The sequence below is a fragment of the Oryx dammah genome, unplaced genomic scaffold, assembly GCF_014754425.2.
Source record: "Oryx dammah isolate SB20612 unplaced genomic scaffold, SCBI_Odam_1.1 HiC_scaffold_22, whole genome shotgun sequence".
NCBI lineage: Eukaryota > Metazoa > Chordata > Mammalia > Artiodactyla > Bovidae > Oryx > Oryx dammah.
This window is the reverse complement of record NW_024070206.1, coordinates 2717115-2743772: the sequence shown is the minus strand read 5'-3', so window position 1 is coordinate 2743772 and position 26658 is coordinate 2717115. Positions and strand designations below refer to the sequence as shown.

Genomic DNA, 26658 nt, shown 5'->3' with positions numbered 1-26658 from the left:
GACATACTGGGGAAATGTACCTATATTGGATGGTTACTGTGAGGATCAAATTGTGTGCACAGCACTTAGGACTCTTAATATGTAGTAGATATGGTTATATGTACTTAAATGTCAATACACATGCAAGGATCTTATCTCGTAGCAGGCATTGTTATTTATAGTTAAAGATAACAGGTCTTCCCTAGTGGTTCAGACAGTCAAGAATCAAGTTGCAATGTAGGAAACCAGGGTTCAGTGCCTGGTCTGGGAAGATCCCCTGGAGAAGGGAATGGCAATCCACTTCAGGATTCTTGCCTGGAGAATTCCTAGTGGACTCCAGTCCATGGGGTCGCAAAGAGTCAGACATGACTGAGTGACTAACACTTTCACTTTACTTTCATGAAAGGTCTTTATTATTAGATTATCAATCCTCTATGCTAAGCTGACATGAAGCTAACGTGTAACAGTTGTATCATTGCTCTCTGTGTGGTGATAAAAGAACCTTGAATAATTTCAGTAGAGCTCATGCTTCTCTCCAGTTTATCCCGCTCCACCAGAGAGCACATGTAAATAAAAATTTCAAATGTTATGAGTTTTTTCGAGGCATCCATTTGATTACAGATTTGATTACAGTAATACATCTTATTAGCACGTTTTAATAATTACAAATATTTTCTTTCTCAACTTAGATAAAAAACAGATGAGAAAAAAATCCATTCATGCTTGTCAATCAACTGACAAAGATATGATAAAAGAAGCTCATGCTGAGAATTTAATGACTAATTTATCAAATGCTTATGCTTCAGGTATGGATGCTGTTAACAAATGTTGTTTCTTTTTTTATAAAAAATAAAAAATCTTTATAAAATTCTATGTTATATACATATTATTGAAGTAATTTTGATTTTTCTTAAGATCTATAGACTAACTTTTATAAGTATACTTTAACTGACTTTTAAAAGTACAACTTACCAGCTCATTTTTGATGACAGTCAACTAAGGACCACCTGGTAGAGCTTAAAGGGCCAATTACTTTCATGGCGTTTATTTAAATTGGCTTACTTTTTGGTGAAAATTGTTATTCAGTGGGACTTCAAAAGAAGATTATTTGTAGGATTTGGACAGATGTTGCTTTATTTACTATTTGACATGGCCTTCAAATGTCTTTAATTTTCTATGATTCAAATTCTGATAGTGAGTTTCGACTCTTTAGATACTGACCTTGTTGTTTATTTCTTTTTTCTCTAGATTTGTTGCCATCCAAGGAGGGCGAAGGTTTAACAAAATGTTTTCTGCTGCGAGTGGTAAATATTCTTCTGCACTACATTGAGAAAACTTTTGATGTTAAGAGTAAAATATTGGACTTTCATCATCCTCATCAACTTCTTGAAGGTTTGGATGGGTTTGACTTAGAACTGTCTGACCATCCTGAATCTCTGGAGCAGTTGCTTGTTGATTGCACAGACACCTTAAAATATGGTGTAAAAACAGGTAATTTTCAAGTTTGTTTGCCCGAACTGGAGACTGAATGAGTAGCCTTAAGTTTGAAAAATACCCTGATTTCATTCATTTTTATTTAAAATATTTGTCTAGTTTATTTTAAATTGGTATTTTCATATATGAATTGTTTATTAATTAACAGAGAAAGTAAACCAAATGATTTTGGTTTGGAGGGATATATCCCAATGGCAAATAACATACAGTTTTTATTTACCTTTTTCATTTTTTTGCTTTATTTGACCATATTCATTACTGGATGCTTGATTTATTATCTCTGTACTTCAATAAAATATAGAATGCTAAAATTAGATATATATGTAATTTATATATACAGCCTATATTTTGGAAAGTGTTTTCTGATTAAAATAACATTATTATAACTGAACTTAATCTCTTAAAACAATGGTATTTCCAGGAGCAAGTGATATCTGAACAAAACTGTAGAGGCAAAACAGAGATTCACAAAGAGCTATCACACACATTATCTTTAAGATAGAGTGTAAAACCAGTGTACAGAACAATCCATTGTGGAACTAAGGAGGAGAAGCTTAATTTAAACTGAGTTGAATATGAATTGTTCAATTTGACAAGCAATGTTGTCCTTAATATAAAATTTTGAAAAATCATTATAAGAGGAACCTGGTATTTTTATAGTTGAAATTATTTATCTTTTTTTGCTGCCTGTATTTTTAAAGAATTCTTTTCCATTTTGGTTTCTTACAGGATATTGAATATCCCGTGCCCTACACTAGGACCTTGCTCTTTATCCATCCTACGTGTAACAGTTTCCATCTGCTAACCCCAAACTCCCAAACCAGTTTGTCCTCCACCCCTCTCCTCCTTGGCAATCGCAAGTCTGTTATCTGTGTTTGTGCTTCTGTTTCTGTTTCGTAGATAAGCTTATTTGTGTCGTATTTTGGATTCCACAGATTTGTTGTTCAGACGCTAAGTTGTGTCTGACTCTGCGATCCCATGGGCTGCAGCACGCCAGGCTCCTCTGTCCTCTATTGTCTTCTGGAGTTTGCTCAAATCCATGTTCATTGAGTTGGTGATGCTGTCTAACTATCTCAGCCTCTGCCACCCCCTTCTCCTTCTGCCCTCAATCTTTGCCAGCATCACAGTCTTTTCCAACATATTGGCTCTTTGCCATCAGGTAGCCAAAATAATGGGGCTTCGGCTTCAGCATCAGTTCTTCCAATAAATAATCAGGGTTGATTTCCTTTCAGATTGACTGGTTTGATCTTGCAGTCCAAGGGACTCTCCAGAGTCTTCTCCAGCACCACAGTTGGAAAGCTTTAGTTCTTCGGTGCTCAGTCTTCTTTATGGTCCAGCTCTCACATGGTGTTTCTTGCTTAGTATGATAATCTCTAGGGACCTGATATTTCATCCGAAAAATGTATAAGCAGCTTTGGAAGGAAAATTATTTCATCTTCTAGGTGATCTTTCCCCCGTTCACTGAGGTAGCTTCCCACACCCCACGCTCGGTCTTTCTACTTCAGTTGGGTTCCTCACTCTGGTATTTGAGCCCTTTCTCATTTTGGTGCCTTCTTATAGCTGCTCCTCCTCCTCCGCTGTTTGGAAATAGACTTAAGACCTCTGAAAGATCACTTCCTTCAAAAGCCTTCTCTGGAGACTGCCTCTCCTACTCCTGACCCCTTAGAAATGGTCTTACAACATGCTGATCCTTTGCTTCGTAATTTCTGCTTTTTACTTAAATACATTTGTGTCGTTATTTGATCATGTCTCCGTCTTTCAACAGTAAGTGAAACCCCCATGTAGCAGCTATGTCCACCCTGTATGACCGCTGGGCCCTAAAACCCAGAACACTCCCAGCATATGATAATCGCTCAGGAATGTTCACTGAATGAAATCCATAACACTTGTTTACTGAGAAACTGCTATAAAATTTAACCATATTTCAGCCCTGTGTTTACACTTTGACCCATGTGCGATTTTGTCTTCTTTTCCCAGGACATCCTCGCTATTTTAACCAGCTCTCCAGTGGGCTAGATGTGATTGGACTTGCAGGGGAATGGTTGACAGCCACTGCAAATACCAACATGTGAGTATCCTTCTGGATCTAAGGAACGTGAGACTGTGAGACACGTGAGCAAGAGTGAAGGTGTCAGTTGTTGAAGTTCTGTGTTGCTGGACAGGATGTTTGCTCTATCAGGAACGAATAGGTGATACCAGAAAAAAATGCAAAGAAGATGGTTCCTATTCCCTGGCGGACATTTTAACCGGTCCTCTGGACAGTCTTTCCTCTCTAGAAACTCTTAGGATCCGAATTTCCTGGTAAACAGTAAAGTTCAGTTGATTAGTCTGAGTTATTAGTGTGCAGACTGGGAGTCCAGCTCCAGGACGGAAATCACTGTAATACTACCCAAAAAAGCCCAGAGCATATAGTGCAAAAATGACACACACTAGTGTATGAAAAGTTGCCTGAATATTAATTAGAACTTCAATCTACTCAAAGGTGAAGAAAGTAAACTATTAAAGTGAAATCGAACTCCAATGTGATTCCTTAAAAATTTTGACCTTTGTCACAACAAAACTTTCAGTTATATGAAAGTGAGATACACCGCTGTAATGTTTTGAAGTAAAATTAATTTCAGGGCAATATATTTCAAGTTTAAAGGAATAGGGAAATGATTGGACATGAAATTGGAAGGAACAGTCTGTCTCAGATGTTAATACAATTTAACTACAATCAAAAGAGAGAGCTGGTAGAAATTTAAACTTTAAAACCAGGAACTAAATATTTATGAGAACTGACTGCTTTACTGTGTAGGAAAGCTGTGGTTTATTTTAACTGTTTAGTTGTCATTGGGATCTTAATGGGGCACACAGTTTTATAAATGTGAAATGCGTAGAAAAATAAGCCGCACAGTTTATTTCTAGTTTTAATTTTCATTGCTTGATGGCAGCCCTTTATTTGAACACACATAGAGTAACACTTTTGGGATCTTCTATGACAGCTCAGTTGGCAAGGAATCCACCTGGATTACAGGAGACCCTTAAAGAACCTATATCGTTTGTGACATATAAAATGACGCATTTTATATAAATTATTACATAAAAATCATTTTACAAATCTTACTCCATTATTTGGAATCCTATTGCTATGAAGCAATCATTCTCTGTACGAAGAAAATATAGATTTTGGGTTTAAATAGAGAAATAGTAGAGAAACGCAAAGAGAAAGCATTTAAGAGATGGTTCTATATGTTTGAATTGTTCTTACTTGAATCAAGGGATGTGTGCATGCATGCTAAGTTGCTTCGCTGTATCTGACTCTTTGGATTATAGTTCACCAGGCTCCTTAGTCCATGGGATTGTCCAGGCAAGAATACTGGCATGGGCTGCCATTTCCTCCTTCAGGGGATCTTCCTGACACAGGGATCAAACCTTTGTCTCTTGCATGCCCTGCATTGGCAGGTGGATTCTTTACCCCTGGAGCCACCTGGGAATCCCAACCATAATGTGAGATAATAGAAAAGCATGTGAGATGGAATTAATTAGGGAAACAAATTTAAGTCCTAACTCCACCCTTTAATGGGGCTCTGGTCAGCAAAACAAGATCGGGAGCTGACTGTGGCTCAGATCATGAGCTCCTTATTGCCAAATCCAGACTGAAATTGCAGAAAGTAGGGAAAACCACTAGACCAGGTATGACCTAAATCAAATCCATTACAATTATACAGTTGAAGTGACACGGAGGTTTGTGACATTGTACAGGAGACAGGGATCAAGACCATCCCCAAGAAAAAGAAATGCAAAAAAGCAAAATGGCTGTCTGAGGAGGCCTTACAAATAGCTGAGAAAAGAAGAGAAGCTAAAGGCAAAAGAGAAAAGGAAAGATAGACCCATTTGAACGCAGAATTCCAAAGAATAGCTAGGAGAGATAAGAAAGCCTTCCTCAGTGATCAGTGCAAAGAAATAGAGGAAAGCAATACAATGAGAAAGTCTAGAGATCTCTTCAAGAAAATTAGAGATCCTAAGGGAACATTTCATGCAAAGATGGGCTCAATAAAGGACAAAAATGGTATGGATCTAACAGAAGCAGAAGATATTAAGAAGAGGTCGCAAGAATACCCAGCAAAACTACACAAAAAAGATCTTCACAACCAGATAATCATGATGGTGTGATCACCAACCTAGAGCCAGACATCCTGGAATGTGAAGTCAGGTGGTCCTTAGGAAGCATCACTACGAACAAAGCTAGTGGAGGTGATGGAATTCCAGTTGAGCTATTTCAAATCCACTGAGCTATTTAAAATCCTAAAAGATGATGCTGTGAAAGTGCTGAATTCAATTTGCCAGCAAATTTGGAAAACTCAGCAGTGACCACGGGACTGGAAAAGATCAGTTTTCATTCCATTCCCAAAGAAAGGAAATGCGAAAGAATGTTCAAACTACTGCACAGTTGCACTCATCTCACACACTGGTAAAGTAATGCTAAAAATTCTCCAAGCCAGGCATCAGCAATACATGAAGCATGAACTTCCTGATGTTCAAACTGGTTTTAGAAAAGGCAGAGGAACCAGAGATCAAATTGCCAACATCCACTGGATCATGGAAAAAGCAAGAGAGTTCCAGAAAAACATCTATTTCTGCTTTATTGACTATGCCAAAGCCTTTGACTGTGTGGACCACAACAAGCTGTGGAAAATTTTTCAAGAGATGAGAATACCAGACTACCTGATCTGCCTCTTGAGAAATCTGTATGCAAGTCAGGAAGCAACAGTTAGAACTGGACATGGAACAACAGACTGGTTCCAAATCAGGAAAGGAATACGTCAAGGCTGTATATTGTTACCCTGCTTATTTAACTTATATGCAGAGTACATCATGAGAAATGCTGGGCTGGAAGAAGCACAAGCTGGAATAAGATTGCCAGGAGAAATATCAATCACCTCAGATATGCAGATGACACCACCCTTATGGCAGAAAGTGAAGAGGAGCTAAAAAACCTCTTGATGAAAGTGAAAGAGTAGAGTGAAAAAGTTGGCTTAAAGCTCAACATTCAGAAAACGAAGATCATGGCATCTGGTCCCATCATTCCATGGGAAATAGATGGGGAAACAGTGGAAACAGTGTCAGACTTTATTTTGGGGGGCTTCAAAATCACTGCAGATGGTGATTGCAGCCATGAAATTAAAAGATGCTTACTCCTTGGAAGGAAAGTTATGACCGACCTAGATAGCATATTAAAAACCAGAGACATTACTTTGTTCACGAAGGTCTGTATAGTCAAGGCCATGATTTTTCCAGTTGTCGTGTATGGATGTGAGATTTGGACTAAAGAAAGCTGAGCACCGAAAAATTGATGCTTTTGAACTGTGGTGTTAGAGAAGACTCTTGGGAGTGCCTTGGACTGCAAGGAGATCCAACCGGTCCATCCTAAAGGAAATCAGTGCTGAATATTCACTGGAAGGACTGATGTTGAAGCTGAAACTTGGGCCATCTGATGTGAAGAACTGAGTCATTTGAAAAGACTGTTTCCTGATGCTGGGAAAGATTGAAGGTGGGAGGAGAAGGGGATGACAGAGGATGAGATGGTTGGGTGGCATCACCAAGTCAATGGACATGAGTTTGAATAAACTCTAGGAGTTGGCGATGGACAGAGAGGCTTGTTGTGCTACAGTCCATGGGGTCACAAAGAGTCATACACGACAGAGCGACTGAACTGACTGACTGTTGTCTAAAAAGAATAATGTCTACTCCCTGGAATGAAATAGGATCAAAAGGTAATGTGTGTAAGAAGCTGAAGTTGACACAGCACTGGCAAAAATGAGTCTCGTTGAAAGAGAAGTCTGTGAGGCTTGCTGTGTAGACTTTGTTCCTCTTAGAACTAGAAGCTTAATTCTAATAGGCAGTGGGTTTGCTCAGTCTGGGTTTTTGTACAGAGCCCTGGGCCAGAGCTTATGTATTATCACTGGATTAGGGCATGCCATCCAGTGGAGCAGCGCTGATGGGGAATGAAGGGGGTCAGGACAAGGCAGAGGGTAACACGAGGGCCCTTTTAGACCTGGTTACCCCTTAGAATAAGCAGAAGCGAGTGCACTGTCTCTGGGAATGTACACCCCCCTGTAGAGAACTGCTTCTACCATCAGGCCCTCTGTAGGGAGCAAGGGAACCAATTTGTTCTCCACAAGGTCTCTTATGACCGAAGGACTACACAATGCCCACACATCATCACTGGGCACTCTTGGGGCTCCCAGCTGATTCCATGGCTTGTCATAAGGGCAAAAGCAAGTCCCAGGGCTGAAGGTTAGGGACTGCCAGCGCGTGATTCTCTATCGTGTTATGGGTGAACGTGGTCATGGTGGCTGGGCCTGAATCATGTCCGAAGACCTGAGAGAGAGCAAGCTGAGCACCTCTGAAATGGCACATAGCTGGTGCCTGGTACAGGGATCCACACGGAACTACACTTAAAGGGATCCTTAAAATTGTTTTGAGGACAAATAAAAAGGATTTCTTGAGAATAACTGGGCCCACTCTTTGATTTGGGAGTCCTTAGTACATCCAGTGCAGAAGGCAGTGGCACCCCACTCCAGTGCTCTTGCCTGGATGATCCCATGGATGAAGGAGCCTGGTGGGCTGCAGTCCATGGGGTCGTGAAGAGTTGGACACAACTGAGCGACTTCACTTTCACTTTTTACTTTCGTGCATTGGAGAAGGAAATGGCAACCCACTCCAGTGTTCTTGCCTGGAGAATCCCAGGGACGGGGGAGCCTGGTGGGCTGCCGTCTATGGGGTCGCACAGAGTCGGACACGACTGAAGCGACTTAGCAGCAGCAGCAGCAGTACATCCATTATTATTTATTGCATTTTGGTATTTATAAAGAAAAGCGTCAAGCCTTCTATTTTAATCTCAACTTCTTTCTGTAGAGCTAATTTTGCAGGGTGACTCAGAGGAGAGTCCCCCACAACAGTCTTCTTTGAATTTTTTTCGATGAAATATTCTTGCCTGTACCATCTACTTGCTGTTACTGGAAACAACAGTTTTTAGCCTTTTTTTTTTAATGTGTTTGCTCATAATACAATCTCTAGCTAGAAAACATTTATAAATCAGTTTTTAGAAAAAGCTCTTTCATATTCTGCAAATCACTATCTGTAGCTGTAAATATGTTGACCCTCAGGAAATGTGTATATATTTTATTGATAACTGGGCATTTTCTGTCCCTAACAGTGGTGTGTGTGTGCTGAGGGGATGGGGCTACTTTCAATTTCCTTTTGGTGGCAAATGAAATTCCCAGGAATTGCACAAAACAATAGGGGCCACAATACTTTGTAGAACTAGCATACTCTTGATCAGGGGCAAGAACTTATAAAATTTAACCATTTCTTGCACAGTCTGTTGTAGAATACAAAAATCTGTATAATCTTACCTAGCACATGACTTTATTTATCCTCTTCCATTTAATATAATTCACAGTGGAATTTCTCTATATATATATTATAGGTTTACCTATGAAATAGCTCCAGTATTTACTGTCATGGAAACAGTTCTTCTTAAGAAAATGTGTGAAATGATTGGCTGGAGAGAAACAGAAGCAGATGGAATATTTTCACCTGGTAAGAAAAAGGTTTATAAATGAAAAGAAATAATAGGAAAAAGTAAAAATGTATTTAAATTAATATGATTGTTTTTGAGTCATTGAACTAATTTGAATGTTCATAAGCCATATTGTTGGTTATAATCATAAACAAAGTTTTTCGAAATCTAAAAGTTGTGGATTTTGTTGTTTGTGATTTCTTTTAATACTTTCAAGGAAGACTGTTTTAAAACTGACATCAGTAATTTGCACCATTTTACTTTCAGAAAACTCTCAAATCATCTCAATCAACATTTTAGATTTTTGAAATTAGATTAACAGTCACAGTTTCTCTTCCATAGGTGGGAGTATATCAAACCTCTATGGTATATTAGTAGCTCGTTATAAGCAATATCCAGAGATAAAAGCAAGAGGCATGGCAGTCCTTCCATGCATTGTATTGTTTGTTTCTGAACAAGTAAGTATCAAGTCTAGATTTTTCTAAGCTTTAAGACTCTTCTAAGATATACTGATAAAGTAATTTAGACATTGAGAATATTAGCTTCATTTTTATGTTAAAAATACTCTGTAATCTCTGTTTGGATTTATATATTGGTATTGGAAAAGAGAAAAACAACTTTCCAGTCTATACAGACTATATAGATTAGCAATACAAATAATTTAGGAAAAATTTTATCTCAACATAGGAGAAACTAACAGGAAAAAAAATATGATTGTAAATATAAAACATTCTGCTATCTTTACCAAAAAAAATATCAAGGCATAAAAATTTCAAATATTTAATGCTTCTTTTTAACATTGCATGGAGAGAACAAGAAAGTGATTAATGTTCTGTTTTTCCAGTTAGGCCAGAAGGAGTTGGTTGAAGAGAAAGCTTTGTTTTTATATGCCCTCAGCCAAATGTTTATGAAATTGACAGTAGATCCACTGAGGTCTCCTTTAGCTTTCATGTTCCGACTCTGTGTATAGTATCAAAACTTCTTTAAAAAAATCAATTAATCCCTCTGATAAATCTGATCACTTTTTCTTTTCCACCTGGTAACATTCATAATCTTAAAGTGTAATTGAAGTCCCAGCTTGAGAATTGTACCTAAAAGTAGTTGGAAACACTGGATTTTCTAAAAATGTCCCTATGTCTGCAATGTCCTTCCTTTACTAGACTCAAATTAGCATCATATGATTACATATTATCAAATTGGGACCATTACTGCATTGTTTTGGTTCCGTGGCTAAGTCTTGTCTGACTCTTTTTTGGCCCCATGGACAGTAGCATGCCAGGCGCCTCTGTCCATGGGATTTCCCAGGCAAGGGTACTGGAGTGGGTTGCCATTTCCTTCTCCAGGGGATCTTCCTGACCCAGGGATTGAACCCAAGTCTCCTGCATTGCAGGCGGGTTCTTTACCACTGAGCCACCAGGCAAATTCCATTGCTGCATACTTAATGTAATTTACTATAAAACAATACAATCAAAGATACTTGTTTATAAATGTCATTTTTATCATTTGACATATACTTTTTCAATATTATGAGCAAATAAGCTGAAATCCCATAATGTCATTTTTTAAAAAATCATTTCCTATTTAATCTATGTATTGATACTCTCCATTGAAATGAAAACATCGTAAGGGTTTTAAATTTCTCTTTTCTCTCATATATGTGGTCTTTTCCAGACAACTAAAAATAACCCAGGAAAAGTTTATCTTTGAGCTCTCAGCTCCATCTTACCGATTCTGTTTATATTATGCAAATTATGCCATGAGATAGTAGTCGCCCAGAAGGCAAGAAATCAAAGTTGATATCAAAGTCAGAATTAAAAACTACAAGCAGAGGAAAAATTGATTCCTTTCTTTAGGCCTCTCCTAAAAAAAAATTGGAAATTCAAGACTGAAAGCTGTCCATAACATGCAAGGATTTACCTGGAGGATACTGTCAGTAAATTTATAAATGACACGATTCATGTGGATACAGAAAACTAGAATAAGAATAATCAAATCCCTGCGTTTAAAGTGTTGTGCTGAGTGACAGTTCCTCCTAGAAAGAGGTGCTACGCCTTCCTCAGCTCAACTAACGTCATGATAAGGGTCTGGAAGTGTGCCTTGAGAACCACACTTCTGTATGTGTGTGTATATATGTATATATTTATATGTGCACAGATCCATTCAGACGTATGCATATATGCCCTAATTTGAGTGATGCACTAGTGTAAGTGATGATTTAAGGTAGGAAAATTAATGCCTTTCCTGTTTTCATTTTTGCCCAAGGGTCATTATTCCATAAAAAAAGCTGCAGCAACTCTTGGTATTGGAACAGATAATGTAATTGAAGTAAAATGTGATGAAAGGTATGTTTCTTAACACATTCTCAAGATTTTTATTATCATTATCCTTCATATAAAGATTAAAACCCCATTTTTCTATTATCCCAATTTTTAGCAAGAATACTTTTCCCAGATTAGTTTCAATAATTTTAACTGGAAGTAATTATGAAAGAAGTACCCAAGTTATCCTCTACAGTATCCTATCCTGAATATAGTCCTATGCAAGTGAGAGTATCACATACCTTTTCTTTAAGTATATTGAAGAGGCAATATAATAATGTTTGGAGATGAAAAAGTCAGTTGCATCAGAAATTTACAGTGTGAAAATATATTTCCATTTCTCTTGAATCTTACTTTTCATGAATAAGCTATATTATAAATACATATATTCTGGAAGATCATTTTGATGCATATTAAATATATTTATGCATATCAAATTCTGTGTTATAATCTGCAACTTATTTTTTTAATTTTTTTGGCTTTAGAATATATCTTAGAAACCTTAGCCTGTGAATTTATACAGACTTTCCTTATTCTTTTTTAATTACTTTGAAGTTTTCCATTTTGTAAATATAATTTCACATATCTTATTTAAAAGGTTTTCACCTAGATTTAAGTATTTAAAGACAATGATTAAATGAATGTGTGTGTGTGTGTGTGTGTGCGTGTGTGCACTCAGTCGTGTCTGACTCTGTGACCCCATGGACTGCAGCCTGCCAGGCTCCTCTGTCCATGGAATTTTCCAGGCAAGAATACTAGAGTGGGTCGCCATTTCCTCTCAGAGAGATCTTCCTGACTCAGGGATCGAAGCTGAGCCTTTTGGGTCTCCTGTATTGGCAGGTGGATTCCTGACCACTCACAGCACCTGGGAAGCGCTGATTTAATGAATATAATTATACAAGTATTCCTGACAGTCTGCATTTGACTATTTCTCACATGAATCCCAGAAGTTGAATTACAGGTTCAAAGACTGTCTGCACTTTAAGTGACATATACGTTTTCATTTGCCCTTCAAATATTTTTGAGTTAACTGACGCTTATCTACTGGGAGAAACTTGAATATTGTCAATACTTCTGTACTTGAAAATTCTGATAGATGAAGATGACCTTCAGTTGTTTAGAACTATTTCTGTCTAGTATACTGACCAACCAGCTGTGTGTTACCGCAACATGTCTGTTCATTTCCGTTTGCCTGTTTCTTATTGGTAGTTTATTATTTATTGGCTTGTAAAAATATTTATATATTGAGATATTTTGAAATGCAAAATATATGATTATAAAATATTTTGCAAACATGCTTTATAAGTTTGTCATTCTATACTTCAAGTTGTTTGGTTTTCTTTATATAAACCCTGTACATTTGCTGAGAATCTCTTTCCCAGATATTTTGTATCTGTTTTTACTACTGCGAATAGGATATTTTCTATGTTTATTCAGAACAATTAGTTTTTAAAAAATAGGAACCTAATTTACTACTGTAACCCTCCCATTGCTCAACATTCTTATAGTTTTCAAAAGGTTTTCAATAAGCAATGTTAGGGATTCCAGGTGTACAACCATATGTACTTAAATTAGAGATTTTTCTTATTTTCGTTTCTGTCTATCATCTATTATCATCATGATTACCTCCCTAGATAACAGGTATTTCTTCAGAAAAAAAGATACTGTAATATTGATGGTGGTAGGCATCCTTACTTGATTCTGGACTTTAAGAGGAATGCTTCCAGGGAAGACGGTGTTTCAGTCTGATAATGGGATGGAGCAGGAAAATACTGGCTTTTGTTTTTTTGTCCCAGAAATTTGCTGTGAAGAAAAATGTGAGACCACCTGAATTTTTGCCACATTCCCCCCACCAATTTGTATCTTTGATTTTTCTGTCTTAATGCCAAGAAGTCTTTATGAAAGTAAAAGTCACTCAGCCGTGTCTGACTCTTTGCGATCCCATGGACTATACAGGCCAGAATCGAGTGGGTACCGTCCCCTTCTCCTGGGAATCTTCCCAATCCAGGGATCGAACCCAGGTCTCCCACACTGCAGGCAGATTCTTTACCAGCTGAGCCACCAGGGAAACCCAAGAATACTGGAGTGGGTAGCCTACCCCTTCTCCAGGGGATCTTCCCAGCCCAGGATTCGAACCACCAGGGTCTCCCGCATTGCAGGTGGATTCTTTACCAACTGAGCGAGCTATCAGGGAAGCCCCAAGAAGTCTTTATAATTAAAGGTTAATCAATAGAGAAAGGAAGAAAGAAAAGAGGGAAGAAAGAAAACCATTATGTATCTTAGAAAAATCAGAATCTTCTGATATGTAAATAATGCAGATTTTAAGGTGATTGAATAGTAAACTCAGCTTCCTTTAATTTGAATAGCATGATATTTTATCTTGGTTTAGGGAACTGCTTATTGCTTGTTTTCCACATCTATAAATACATTTGGGAGTCACTAAGAACTAATTTTTTAATCTTGAATATTATTAATTCTTCTAACTGGTAAAATCAATGTTTATTCACTCATAAGAAAACAATGTGTATTTGACTTTTTAAGGGGGAAGATGATTCCAGCTGAGTTAGAGAAAAATATATTACAAGCTAAAAGAAAGGTAAGTTCTGAAGTTCCATATTTAACTTGCAAATGCATCTGTATTTTCTTTACTGACTTTCATTAGTGGCAAGCAACTGATAAGAATTGCTACAGGAAATAAAGTAATCTCTAAATGTAGGAAATTTCTTCTAAAGCTGAAGTGAAATAATTAAATGACATTGCAATATTTTCCTGACCATTTTGTTTCTGTTAAATATCAAAAGAAAAGTTATCACCAAAAGTAAACAAAGTAGTTTATTTACTACTAAAGGAGTTCAGTCATCTTTATTGTTGTGGTATGATTTTCTGAAAATAAATTCAGAGAGAAAGAACAATAAATGAGATTCAGAGGCAATGATATTTGTTCATCTCATGGTTAAGCTGCGTTTTCCGTTACTGTAGGTGCCTCTAAATGTTTGAAGTTATTAGTTATCTAGTGTCCTTAGTCAGGGGCTTCCCTGGTGGCTCAGCAGTAAAGAATCCACCTGTCAGTGCAGGAGACGTGGGTTCCACCCCTGAGTTGACAAGACTGGCTGGAGCAGGAAACGGCACCCCACTCCAGGGTTCCTGGCCGGGAAATCCCACGGAAAGAGGAGTCTGGCGGGCTATCGTCCGTGGGGCTGCAAAAGATTCGAATGTGAGTTAGCAACCAAGCAGCAACAGTGGGCTTCACGAGACTCTAAGGATGATGCCGCTCTTGCCACCCCAGGGCCAGACTCCTTTCTGTGTGGTGGCCACAGCTGGCAGCACCGTGTTCGGGGCCTTCGACCCGCTCCACGACATCGCAGACATTTGTGAGACACACAGACTCTGGATGCATGTGGATGTAAGTCGTGTCCTAGAGTCTGGCTCGTAATTTCCCTTTTTTAAGAATGCTACTTGTGAACAGTGCTCATAATTTCTTAATTGACATTACAAGCAAGACCAAAATTTCTCTGTAACTCTAATTTTTATGATGAATAAATATCAAGAAAAAATAGTCTCACTTGCATAAATTACCTTAAAATAGACAATGCACTACCATAGAAAGAGCTACATATGTATCAATATTTTTTTAAAAAGTCTAAATGCCTATCAATATTCAACCAACAATTTAGAAGATCAATTTGAAGAAACAGTTAAACCTGATTTTAAATCAAAGAGACTTAGCCCCTTACTCTATTTCTTAATTAATAGCTGTTATGGAAGTCAAAACTTTTGATGTTATTAGTACAATGACTGTGCAAAGATGTCTTTGGCTTTGATTAGAGTTGGACAAATGTAAAGTTATATAATATGGTAGATACTTTAATTTTTCTGTAGTATTGCCAAATCTGATGCCAACTTTAAAACAATTCTGTCTCTGAAAATTATACAGAAGGTGTCTCTTTGCATTAATTGTCAATAGAAACCTAAAACTTTTTTCTTTTTTCTTTATTTATTTATTTATTTATTTTTTATTTTACTTTACAATTCTGTATTGTGTCATGAATAGATAATGAGAATCCATAGGAGGAAAATTCTAAATGCATGGCTCTTTTAAATGAGATAATTATAGCCAAGTTTATAATTATCTAGCATAGCAATCAAATCTTCATCAACTTTTGAAATAAATATAACATAGGAAAGAGCAGTCAGTGCTATGTAAAAAGAAATAAATAATGTAAAAACACAAATCCTTTGTGTCTATTGTAGGCAGCCTGGGGAGGTGGATTGCTGTTGTCCAGAAAGCATTCCTATAAACTCAGTGGCATTGAAAGGTGAGAACTGGGCCGCTGCTCGTGCAAGCGGAAGGGCCTCTTCAGGTTTCGGTTTTGTCTCCTTAGCCTGTGAGCACTGTTGTTTTATCACCTAGGGCCGACTCCGTGACCTGGAACCCCCACAAACTCATGGGTGTGCCCCTTCAGTGCTCTGCTCTCCTGACCCGGGAAAAAGTAAGTGATCCCTGTTTTCGAGCAGTGATGTAATGGAGACCTTGGTCATGACTAGGTTCACTGTGCATGTTCAAAACCAAAATCATGATGGCCTCATTGAATTCATGTAGTGCAGGACCATTTGCCCTCTAGAGGAAGCTGCTCCTTAATTAGCAACCACTGGGCTTCCCTAGTGGGTCAAATGGTAAAGAATCTGCCTGCAATGGGGGAGACCTGGGTTCGGTCCCTGGGTCAGGAAGATCCCCTGGAGAAGGAAATGGCAACCCACTCCAGTACTCTTGCCTGGAGAATCCCATGGACAGAGTCCTTGGAGTCGCAAAGAGGCGGACATGACTGAGCAATGAACACTGGCAGTGGGTAACTAAAGTGTCACAGAATCCAATGACGGTAGGGCCGCAGGCAATAAGTTAATGTGTGAAAGCGATCTGGGATAAGACGATAGACAGTGGTGAGAAATAGAATAGATGATAGAGAATGTGGTCATTTGTGACCTCCCTTCTAAACACGCCATGGACACATGTAAGGTGTCTTTGGAGTCAGATTTGGCCTGCTGACCAATTTGTTACCTCGGAGAGTAAGGCCAAAACAAGACTTGTTTTAAGTAGGGATAACAATCAGTAAGGGTGATGTTCATTTAGCATAAAAAGCAAAAAATTACAGGTGGTATGAAATTATTTTTTGCTTAGGCTTCCCTGGTGGCTCAGAGGTTAAAGCATCTGCCTGCAATGTGGGAGGCGTGGGTTCGATTCCTGGGTTGGGAAGATCCCCTGGAGAAGGAAATGGCAACCCACTCCAGTACTCTTGCCTGGAGAATCCTATGGACAGAGGAGCCTGGTGGGCTGCAGTCCAGGGGGTCGCAAAGAGTCGGACACGACTGAGCGACTTCACTTTTTCACTTGTGTATTTTACCTCTGCCAATGGTGAATGTAACACTACCCAAGGAGATAAGCCCGGGATCTCCTGCAAGAAGAGATACAATTACAAAGCTCAGTTTGAACGTTCCCTGTCTCTACTTAGTTCTCAGAGGTGCAGACACACTTTACGTAGCTATCATTTATAGCTTTGTTTTCTTTCTCTCTTACTCACAAGCAATCCAGTGGTTTGAACTTAAAAACAAAGTGCTTGTCTTCCCATTACAAACTGCCTGAGCTGGCACTCCCCACTTTCGGCTGAGTGAGGTATAAGATTACACACCTCTTCTTCTCTAGCTCTGAGACCATCTTCGTCCTCTCCTGCCCCGAGGCATTCTCAGCAGTCCAGGCTGGAACCCCTAGCTCCGCTGCAGCTCCTGCTCCGTTGGCTGCATGGCAACAACCCCTCCACTTTGCTCTCAGGCCTATAGTCCACTTGCAGATTTCCGGTACTTTTATATTTAGGGCTCAAAAACAAATTTCCTGCAGTCTTTCTTCATTTCTTCACTCATAATGAGTATGTGGAAGTAGCCCTGCCCTTCACTGCTCAGCTTCCTACAACCCACACTGTAAACTCAACTAGGCTAGTTTTTCCTTGCCACAAATCCACACTCCCAGCACAGAGTATGACAGATTTTAGGTGCTTAATTTTTGCCTCAGAGGCTTCCCAGGTGGCACAACAGTCTAAAGCATCCAGCTGCCAAAGCAGGAGAGGCCAGAGATGTGGGTTCAGCCCCTGGCTTAGGAGGATCTCTGGGAAAGGAAATGACAACCCCCTGCAGTATTCTTGCCTGGGAAATCTCATCGGCACAGGAGCCTGGTGGGCTACAGCCCATGGGGTTGCAAAGAGTCAGACTCAACTGAGCACACACACAATCTTTATCTAAGAACTATAGTTAAAACTCACATTGTTTACACTGTTTTAAAATATTTCAGTTTCTAGTTCTAAGGGGGCTTCCCTGGTGGCTCAGAGGTTAAAGCGTCTGCTTGGAATGCAGGAGACCCGGGTTCGATCCCTGAGTTGGGAAGATCCCCTGGAGAAGGAAATGGCAACCCACTCCAGTACTCTTGCCTGGAGAATCCCATGGAGGGAGGAGCCTGGTGGGCTACAGTCCATGGGGGTGCAAAGAGTCGGACACGACTGAGTGACTTCACTTTGTTTCTTTCTTTCCTGTCTAACAAATTTTAAGGTCAAAGTTTGAAGTAAACTAAAGGGAAAATATTTTTCATTTGTAAATTGGACCCTATAGTGTATAGCATGTTAGTCATTCGGTCATTTCTGATTCTTTGTGACCCCAGGGACTGTAGCCCACCAGGCTCCTCTGTCCATGGGATTCTCCTGAGCCAGACGGTAAAGAATTGAAGGGTCTGCCTGCGGTGCAGGCGATGCGGGGGACATGGGTCAGTCCCTGGGTTGGGAAGATGCCTGGAGAAGAGAATGGCTGCCCACTCTGGTATTCGGCTACTTCAGTGTTTTGTTAGATAGGAACTGGAGACTAAAATATTTTAAAACAGTGTATGTAGTGTGTATATATATATATATGTAGTATATTGTGTATATACACACACACTGTACACACACACACAAAGTACTCTCCTTTGCAAGGTATCATTTCTTCTCTACTTCACCCCAGTACTTCAAATCTTATCGCCAGTTGTGATCCTTTCCTTAGACCCATAAGCTGCTCCTAAATAAGAGTGTCAGTTTTCTTCCCTTGGAAATTGGATTGCCACAGACTCCCAGACGAACTACCCTCTTGTTAGCTCTCAAACTTAGCACTATACAGATATATGGTCCTGAAAATCCCTTACTGTGGTGAAGTTTCTGTCTCTTCAATCTATAAAAATGATATAATAGTAGCACTTATGCCCTAAGTCTTCCATGAGGATCAGATGGTATATTTGTGATGTGTCCAGCATATAATAGGCATGTGATCAATACGTTCTTATTTGCTTCATATTCAAAAGGTTATAGTTGGTATAGATTTAAACTCTACCGAGTCAGTGCACATAGGTTTAGCCTTTGTTTTGCTGTGGCAATGCATATCTTTTGAGAAAAGCCTCTTTTCAACTGGCTGATGAAAAACATTTCTTTTCTCTAGTGATTATTATTTAATCATTCAAAAGGAGTATTTCTCCATTCCTCAACACCAAAGAGGAATGTTTTTGACACCTTTTATGTAAGAGGAAATGGCTAGGAAAGGGCAAAATTAAATAAATGGACTGTTTTATTCTCTACCTCCCGTGGCCATCAGAGCAGTTTGCTTGACAGGCATCTAAATGGTTGATTCATGAGAAAGCTTAGTTAAAGTGAACGAGACACTCAATTCTAATTAACTTCAAGGCAGGCTGGTCACATAATTTCAAAAGAGCAGCAAAACTTTAAGGTTTTTAAGAAAAGTTAAAGAAATATAGACAACTGGTAATCTAATTACACCATCTACTGTTTCAGATAAATCCAAAGAACAACTGACTCCATGAAAATCCTAAGAAAGTAACATATTTTTATAGAAAATAAACAAAAATTCTATTTAAATGTGCCTGTAAAGTAGAAATGCTAAGTGAACTGAAATAAATACGTGATTGTGGCTTCTTATTGAGATGTGGATGACTTACACAGTAGATGTATCATTCCTTTTTCAGGATCTTCTGGGAGCATGCAACCAGATGCAGGCTGAATACCTTTTCCAGCCTGATAAAGTCTACAATATTAACTTTGACACCGGGGATAAAACTATTCAGTGCGGCCGACATGTTGATGTCTTTAAGCTCTGGTTAATGTGGAAGGCAAAGGTAGGCATTTGCCATCTTTTAAGAGGTCCTATGGGCTTGGGTACCCGATGTAACTAGTTCCACATTTTAGAGCTTACTTTGGATGTCTTTCCCCAGCTTGTGGTCCTTTCATTTTAAGTTTTTCTATTTTTTAAATTCTATTTATTTGTGTTTGGCGTCACCGCTGCGCAGGCTTTTCTTTAGTTGTGGCGAAGGGGGCTACGCTCCAGTTCCGGGGCTTCTCCGTGCAGTGTCCTCTCGTGGCTGCAGAGCGCAGGCTCTGGGGCGCATGGGGCTTCGGTCGTTGCCGCACATGGGCCCGGTAGCTGCAGTTCGCAGGCTCCAGAACACAGACGCAGTAGTTGTGGCACACGGGCTTATTTGCTCCGCGGCAGGTGGGATCTCCCCAGATCAGGGACTGAATCCCTATCTCCTACATTCGCAGGAGGTTCTTTACCCTTGAGCCCCCAAAGAAGCCCTACGGTCCTTTATTTTGTTAAACTTCTGTCAACGAAACTGCTCTAACTGCAAATGGCAAGCTTGGTTCTGAGCTCAAAAATCTACTGAGGTGTAGAAGATTTTAGCTTGTTTTACCATGAATGTATATTCTATTAAATGGTAGGAGCAAAATCTGTTAGGAATATAAATTTGCCTGCAGGTTTAAAAAAAAACACAACTTTTTTTTTTTTCTAATTGGAATTGGAAATAGGTCAAGCCACTTGAAGTCAGTATAGATTCCCACTGTGAACACTTATTAATTACCTGAATATTCAATCTACCTTAGAGTCAAGGTCGGGGCTTCCCAGGTGGCGCAGTGGTAGAAAATCCATCTGCTAACACAGGAGATACAAGAGACCTGGGTTTGATGCCTGGATCGGGAAGATCCCCTGAAGAAAGAAATGGCAACCCACTCCAGTGTTCTTGCCTGGAGAATCCCCCTGGACAGAAGAGCCTGGCAGGATACAGTCCACGGGTCACAAAGAGTCAGACACGACTGAGTGATTAATAAACACACACGCACACACGCACACACAGGGTCAAGGCCAACAGATACAGTCTCTCCGAAGATCGCAACAGCAGGACATGTTCTACACCCTCCTTCTCCTCCTTATTTATAATTTTTAGCTTAAATAATGGAAATGCTTTTAGGAAGCTATTTCTACTATAGAAGAAGCTATAGACTACTATGTATTAGTAGTCTATAATACACTGGCAGCATTTTCTCTAATGAATTTATCTTTTATCACCTGCTTTTTCCTAATCTTATAATCACCTTATTTGAAATAAGCATTTAAAAACCCACTTTGAATAGTGTATATATATTGATAACTCACCTTAAATTCTTTCCATAATAAGGCATTGAGATAATAAATATATCTATTCAATAGTATAGATCTTCAGTAGTCATGGGTTTACCATATGTTGAACATATATAAAGTTACAAAGCTTTACTTATGCAATTTAGCTTATGTGTCCCAAGAGTTGAGCTGGTTATATCTGGTAAATAGGTAAAGAAATTAACTTGCTGATAGAGAAGAGAACTTAATCTAAGGAGCGCAGCTGACTCTCAAATTCAAAATCTATTTTTCCACAAATCCATATTATCTTTCTTAACATAATTCATAGCACCATGGGAATGCTAAAACTCATCTAGAGTAGTGATGAAGAAGCAGGTTTATCACCATTTGCATATGGAAACTATGTTACCAAAAAAAGGTGTATAAACAGATATTATGTAAACAAGGCCATTCCTGAGAGTAGGGAAAAAAATTCCAGTATACAGCAGAATGGAAATTATTTTCATATTTAAGAGCATGTTTATATGTTAAAATGCAAGTTCAGGTAAATATCCACGGCAGGCTTGAATGGGAGGAGTTGACTTGCTAGCTTTTTGCCTGATCTATAAGTACTAAATATTTAAACATTTGGTGGGTGAGTCTCCATCAGTGCTCTTGACAAGATGATGGGAATTAAGAAGAAAGTCTAGAGATATAAGTGAAAATTTTATACTTTTTTCCTCATTTGCTGTAATTACAGAATGAATACTTCATTGATTACAGAAAAGAGGAGCCATTTTTAATGAAATTTATATTTCCTTAAAGTAAAATTAATTCTATAAAATACTGTGGTAGATTATAAAACTAATAAGAAAATCATATAGAAATATAAGTTTCCACAAACACTGATTATTGTCCAAAAGCAAATCTAATGAACAAGCTTCTCTTTTTGGATGGATTTTCTACAAAAGTTGGACTAGTTTTATATTCATAAAATGACTGTGTTTGGCCAGGAGAAAGCTATCGAGCTTAATTGCCCAAGAGCCCATCTGCTTCTTCTAAAGTCACGACTGCATTTGCCCTGAGGCTGGGCTTCCCAGTTTTCTCCCGTCCATGCCAGGGAGGCTAAGGCATACAGCTCCTGAGAGACGAGACTGTTCCTAATCGCTGAGCTGATGTGAAGAGGTCTTAAAGGCCTTCCTACATCTTAGATTTCATTGCAGTCTAGGATGCTTCCACTCCACCTTTGCCCATCTTTCCCCTTCACTTAGAGTCATATTTGGGCTTGCCTGGTGACTCAAATGGTAAAGAATTTGCCTGCAATGTGAGACTCCAGGGTTCAATCCCTGGGTTGGGAAGATCCCCTGGAGAAGGGAATGGCAACCCACTGCAGCATTCTTGCCTGGAGACTCCCATGGACAGAGGAGCCTGGTGGGCTACAGTCCCTGGGGTCACAAAGAGTCAGACATGACTGAGCAACTAACACACACACACAGAGTCATATTTATTCACAGTCTGAGAGCTTTCCCAGTCTGCCTACGTCCTTCCTACTGTCTTTCACACAGGTATGTGTGTGTGCTCAGTTGTGTCTGACTCTTTGCGGCCCCAAGGACAGCAGTCTGCCTGGTCACGAAAGCTTAAGTACTGAGAAGATGCTGAAGGGCCACCTCATATAGCTGTAAAGGCTCTACCCTGCATACCCCTACAGTAACCAGCAATGGGTGCCCTCAGCAAAGAATATCTGGGATGCACGGACAGAGCAGAGAGCATCAGAGAGCAAATTCAGTAATGCAGGAGAGGGGGATTGGGCCATCACAGTGGCAGCAAATAGGTTAAGATATATTAGAATTTAATTACCTGTTGAAGTTAAATCCAATGGAATTTTCCAAAATATTCTACTGGGTGTGGGTGTGAAAAAGGAAGAAAATCAAGGATAAGATGCTGATGGTTTGGACCTTGGCAACTAAAGGATAGAATGGAGATTGGGAACACTGGTAAGTACAAGTTTGTAGAGAAAGGTCAGGAGTTCGGTTCTGGGCATGTCATTTTGAGATGTTAGTTATATTAACAGGGAATCAAACATATGGATCTGAGGTTCAGAGATGAGGTCTCAGGTGGAAGTATAAGTGGGAGAGTCATCAGCCTCTCCATATTGCTTGGAGCCATGAGGCAAGTGGCAAGCATGGAGGGAAAGAAGGCGAACGGAGACAGAGATGGGTCGGTTTCTCCGTGCCTTCGCCATCCACTTTATAGCGCTCTAAGAGCGAATTAAACCAAGAGTACAAAGCACTGAACTACTTACCTGGCCTACAGCTAAAGGTCGACAACTCTTAGTTTTCAGATATCCACTGCCAGCCAATATGCCAATGGCTTTATTTGTCATATTTCTCCTGTTCCTCACTGCATTGTAGGAAATTTTTGAAAAATATTGCTCTGCATACTAGACAGATAAAAATTAGATGTCAAGGGCTTCCCTGGTGGCTGAGTGGTAAAGGATCCACCTGCCAACGCAGGAGATATGGGTTCCACCCCTGGTCTGGAAAGATCCCGCATGCTCTGGAGCAAAGGAGGCAGAGAGCCACAACTGCTGGGCCTGCGCTCTAGAGCCCGGGGGTCACGGCTACTAAAGCCCATGCACCCTAGAGCACACGCTCCCTAGGGCACACTTACCCTAGGGCCCATGCTCTACAGCAAGAGAAGTCTGCACCCCACAACTAGAAAGTAGCCCCGAGTCACCACAGCTAAAGAAAAAGCCCTCCCAGCAAGGGAGAACAGTATATTCAAAAACAAACAAATAAATAAGTAAAATTATTTTAAAAACTCATGTCAAATATTTATCAAACATTTGTAGGTCTAGGCAACAGAAGCTCAACAAGGCTAAGTAACTTGCCTCAAGTTCCGCAGACAGTAGGGAGTAAAAGCAGATTGAGACAGAAATAAGAATGCAGTGAGAATAGAGGATACCTACTGTTAGTAGATAATAATCACATTTATTTAAATAAGTATATTTAAATAAATTTAACACATTTCAAGAGCTTCTTTAGTTTAATTTGAAGGTACTTACTTGAATAAAGCTTTTGATGTTTTTTTTTTTTAAACTACAGGGAACCTATGGCTTTGAGGTACAGATTGACAGATATATGGAACTTGCAAAATACTTCTATAAAGTTTTAAAGAAAAAAGATAACTTTAAGCTTGTATTTGATGCAGAGGTAAGGACTCTATTAGTGGACTTTTTTTGGTGATACTTTAATGAATCTTTTCTTTATTTGCTGAGTATTTTTTCTTGAATCTATTACCTGTCTAAAATACTTTGAGATAATTCAAAAGTTACATGCAATAATTATCATACACATTTTATTTTATCTAAATGCTGCAAAACATTTAGATCTTACAAACTTTTCTATTAAATTCTCTTTTTTTATAGACTTAGGGCCTAATAGAGTAATTTAATAGTTGCCTTGCCTTTGTGCATGCTTAATTGTGTCCAACTCTTAGTGATCCCATGGACTATATTCCACCAGGCTCTAAACTAAAAAAAAAATTAAGATAAAACTATTTGGTTATAATTGCTTTTCTGATTTTGATGGCACTTAATCAGAGACATTTAATTTTTCCTAGCATTTTTCCTGTAAGTTAGACTATGCAGTTGGATTTCTGGAGAGTAGGTGACATAGGAAAAAGTGGTCTTTAAGTTACCTGATAATCCTTGGTTAATTATTATTAAGATACTAAATTATATATATTAATGATAAAATTGAGAGTTTTGCTAGTATTACATCCATCTTCCTCTTCAAGGGCCAGTCAGCCCCCTTGCAGCTTGATGGCATGGGTAATTAAAATACTTCTGGGATAATTAAGAAATTAGGTAGGGCTTTAAGAATACTCATAAAATTACTAGAGAAGTAGATGAAACTTTAAGAATACTTGTAAAGTGTTAATTTTTGATTTAGCCTGAGTTCACCAATGTCTGCTTCTGGTATTTCCCACCAAGACTTAAACACATGCCAAAAAGTTTTGAAAGAGATCAAGAACTGCAAAAGGTAAGTTTGCGTGTGTGTGAGATGGGGGTTATACTTTGAACACTGCATTTTAAATAGCGTGTGAATGCCCTCTGCATATCCCAATCTCAGTGTTATGTGATCTAATATCACCTGTACAGTATTGTTTTAAGAGCTGTGCAAGACATTAAACAGGTAGAACTTTCCTCTGTAGAATTTACAGAGAAACCATGTTTTGCTGCGAAACAGTGACCTTGTTGAAAAACTCAAGTTGTATTGTAATAATTCAGAGAGTGAAAGTTAGAATACCAGAAGATATTCCTACTTTTCCATTCTCTAGTTCATTTTACCTCTCTCCTGGATATGTCTATTTAGATTGGCATATAAATGTGAACAAAATGTCATGCAACCTTCTTTAATGTATTCTAGTACACTTGCATTATTTTATGAGTTTGGTAATTGTGAACCATGGACTAGCAAGAGCGTTAATGTGTTTAGAACAGGCTGCTTTTTTTCTGTAGTAAGCTAGCTGCTTCTTAAAAATTATCCCTGACAGTTTTAAATTGCCTGCAATTTACCTCAAGTTAATGATAGTCATGTAGTCATCTAGGAGGTAGAACAGAATTTATTTGTAAACTTTCTTTTTAATGATATTTGCATTTATACACAGATTGCTCCAAAGATTAAAGCACAGATGATAGTGGAAGGTACAGTCATGCTCAGCTACCAGCCCTGTGGGGACAAAGTAAATTTTTTCCGAATGGTCTTTTCTAATCCTGCCACAAGACAAACAGATGTTGACTATCTTATTGATGAAATTCAAAGACTTGGGAAAGATTTATGATACTGCAGTATAAACTTGAATACCAAATGTAAAAACCAACTTGAAAAATCTATTGCTGAAGATAATAAGAAAGGGATATTATAAATGGTATCTTCTCTTTAGAATGTTTGGTTCTTTTTTATCCTGTTATATAAGATGATGACAGGGGAGTGGGTTCACTGGAGACACATATCGAGATTCAAGTTTGTTTATGTATTTGTTGTTTTCACTAATTCAGTAAAATTTATGGAAAGTCACAACTGTCTTGGGCTCCAAAATCACTGCAGATGGTGACTGCAGCCATGAAAATAAAAGACGTTTGCTCCTTGGACGAAAAACTATGACAAACCTAGATGGCGTATTAAAAAGCAGACATCACTTTGCTGACAAACGTCCATCTAGTAGAAGCTATGGTTTTCCCAGTGGTCATGTATGGATGTGAGAGTTGGACTATAAGAAAGCTGAGCGCCGAAGAATTGATGCTTTTGGATTGTGGTGTTGAAGACTCTTGAGAGTCCCTTAGACTGCAAGGAGATCCAACCAGTCCATCCTAAAGGAAGTTAGTCCTGAATATTCATTAGAAGGACTGATGCTAAAACCGAAGCTCCAGTACTTTGGCCACCTGATGCAAAGAGCTGACTCATTAGAGAAGACTCTGATGCTGGGAAAGATTGAAGGCGGGAGGAGAAGGGGATGACAGAGGATGAGATGGTTGGATGGCATCACTGACTCAATGGACATGAGTTTGAGCATGGTCCAGGAGATGGTGAAGGACAGGAAGCCTAGTGTGCTGCAGTCCATGGGGTCACAAAGAGTCGGACATGACTGAGCAACTGAATAACCATCACAGCTGTCAGGGACATTTCTTGGTGCATTAGAATACATCAGTAAATTAAAAAGACAGAAATCCTTCCTCTTATAAAAAAAGAAATTCCATTCTAAAATTTGGTAAGTTAATATATATTTATGTGATTGATTTCATTGCATAAAGACTTGCCAAGTTCAAACCATTTTCAGCATCATATG

General features: G+C 38.8%; 1 protein-coding gene across 1 annotated transcript; it reads left to right on the top strand.

Annotated features, from left to right (window-relative positions):
• Positions 1-1217: 1217 nt before the first annotated feature.
• On the top strand, positions 1218-25653 carry LOC120880876 (glutamate decarboxylase 1-like; the record flags this gene model as incomplete). The annotated part of the gene is made up of 13 exons (XM_040264276.1): positions 1218-1470; positions 3451-3541; positions 8948-9060; positions 9383-9498; positions 11303-11382; positions 13900-13954; positions 14645-14761; positions 15610-15674; positions 15770-15848; positions 19403-19552; positions 23913-24020; positions 24762-24851; positions 25480-25653. Coding segments are annotated over 13 exons (1491 nt in total), but the record flags the coding sequence as incomplete, so codon positions are not given.
• Between the last annotated feature and the right edge of the window lie 1005 nt (positions 25654-26658).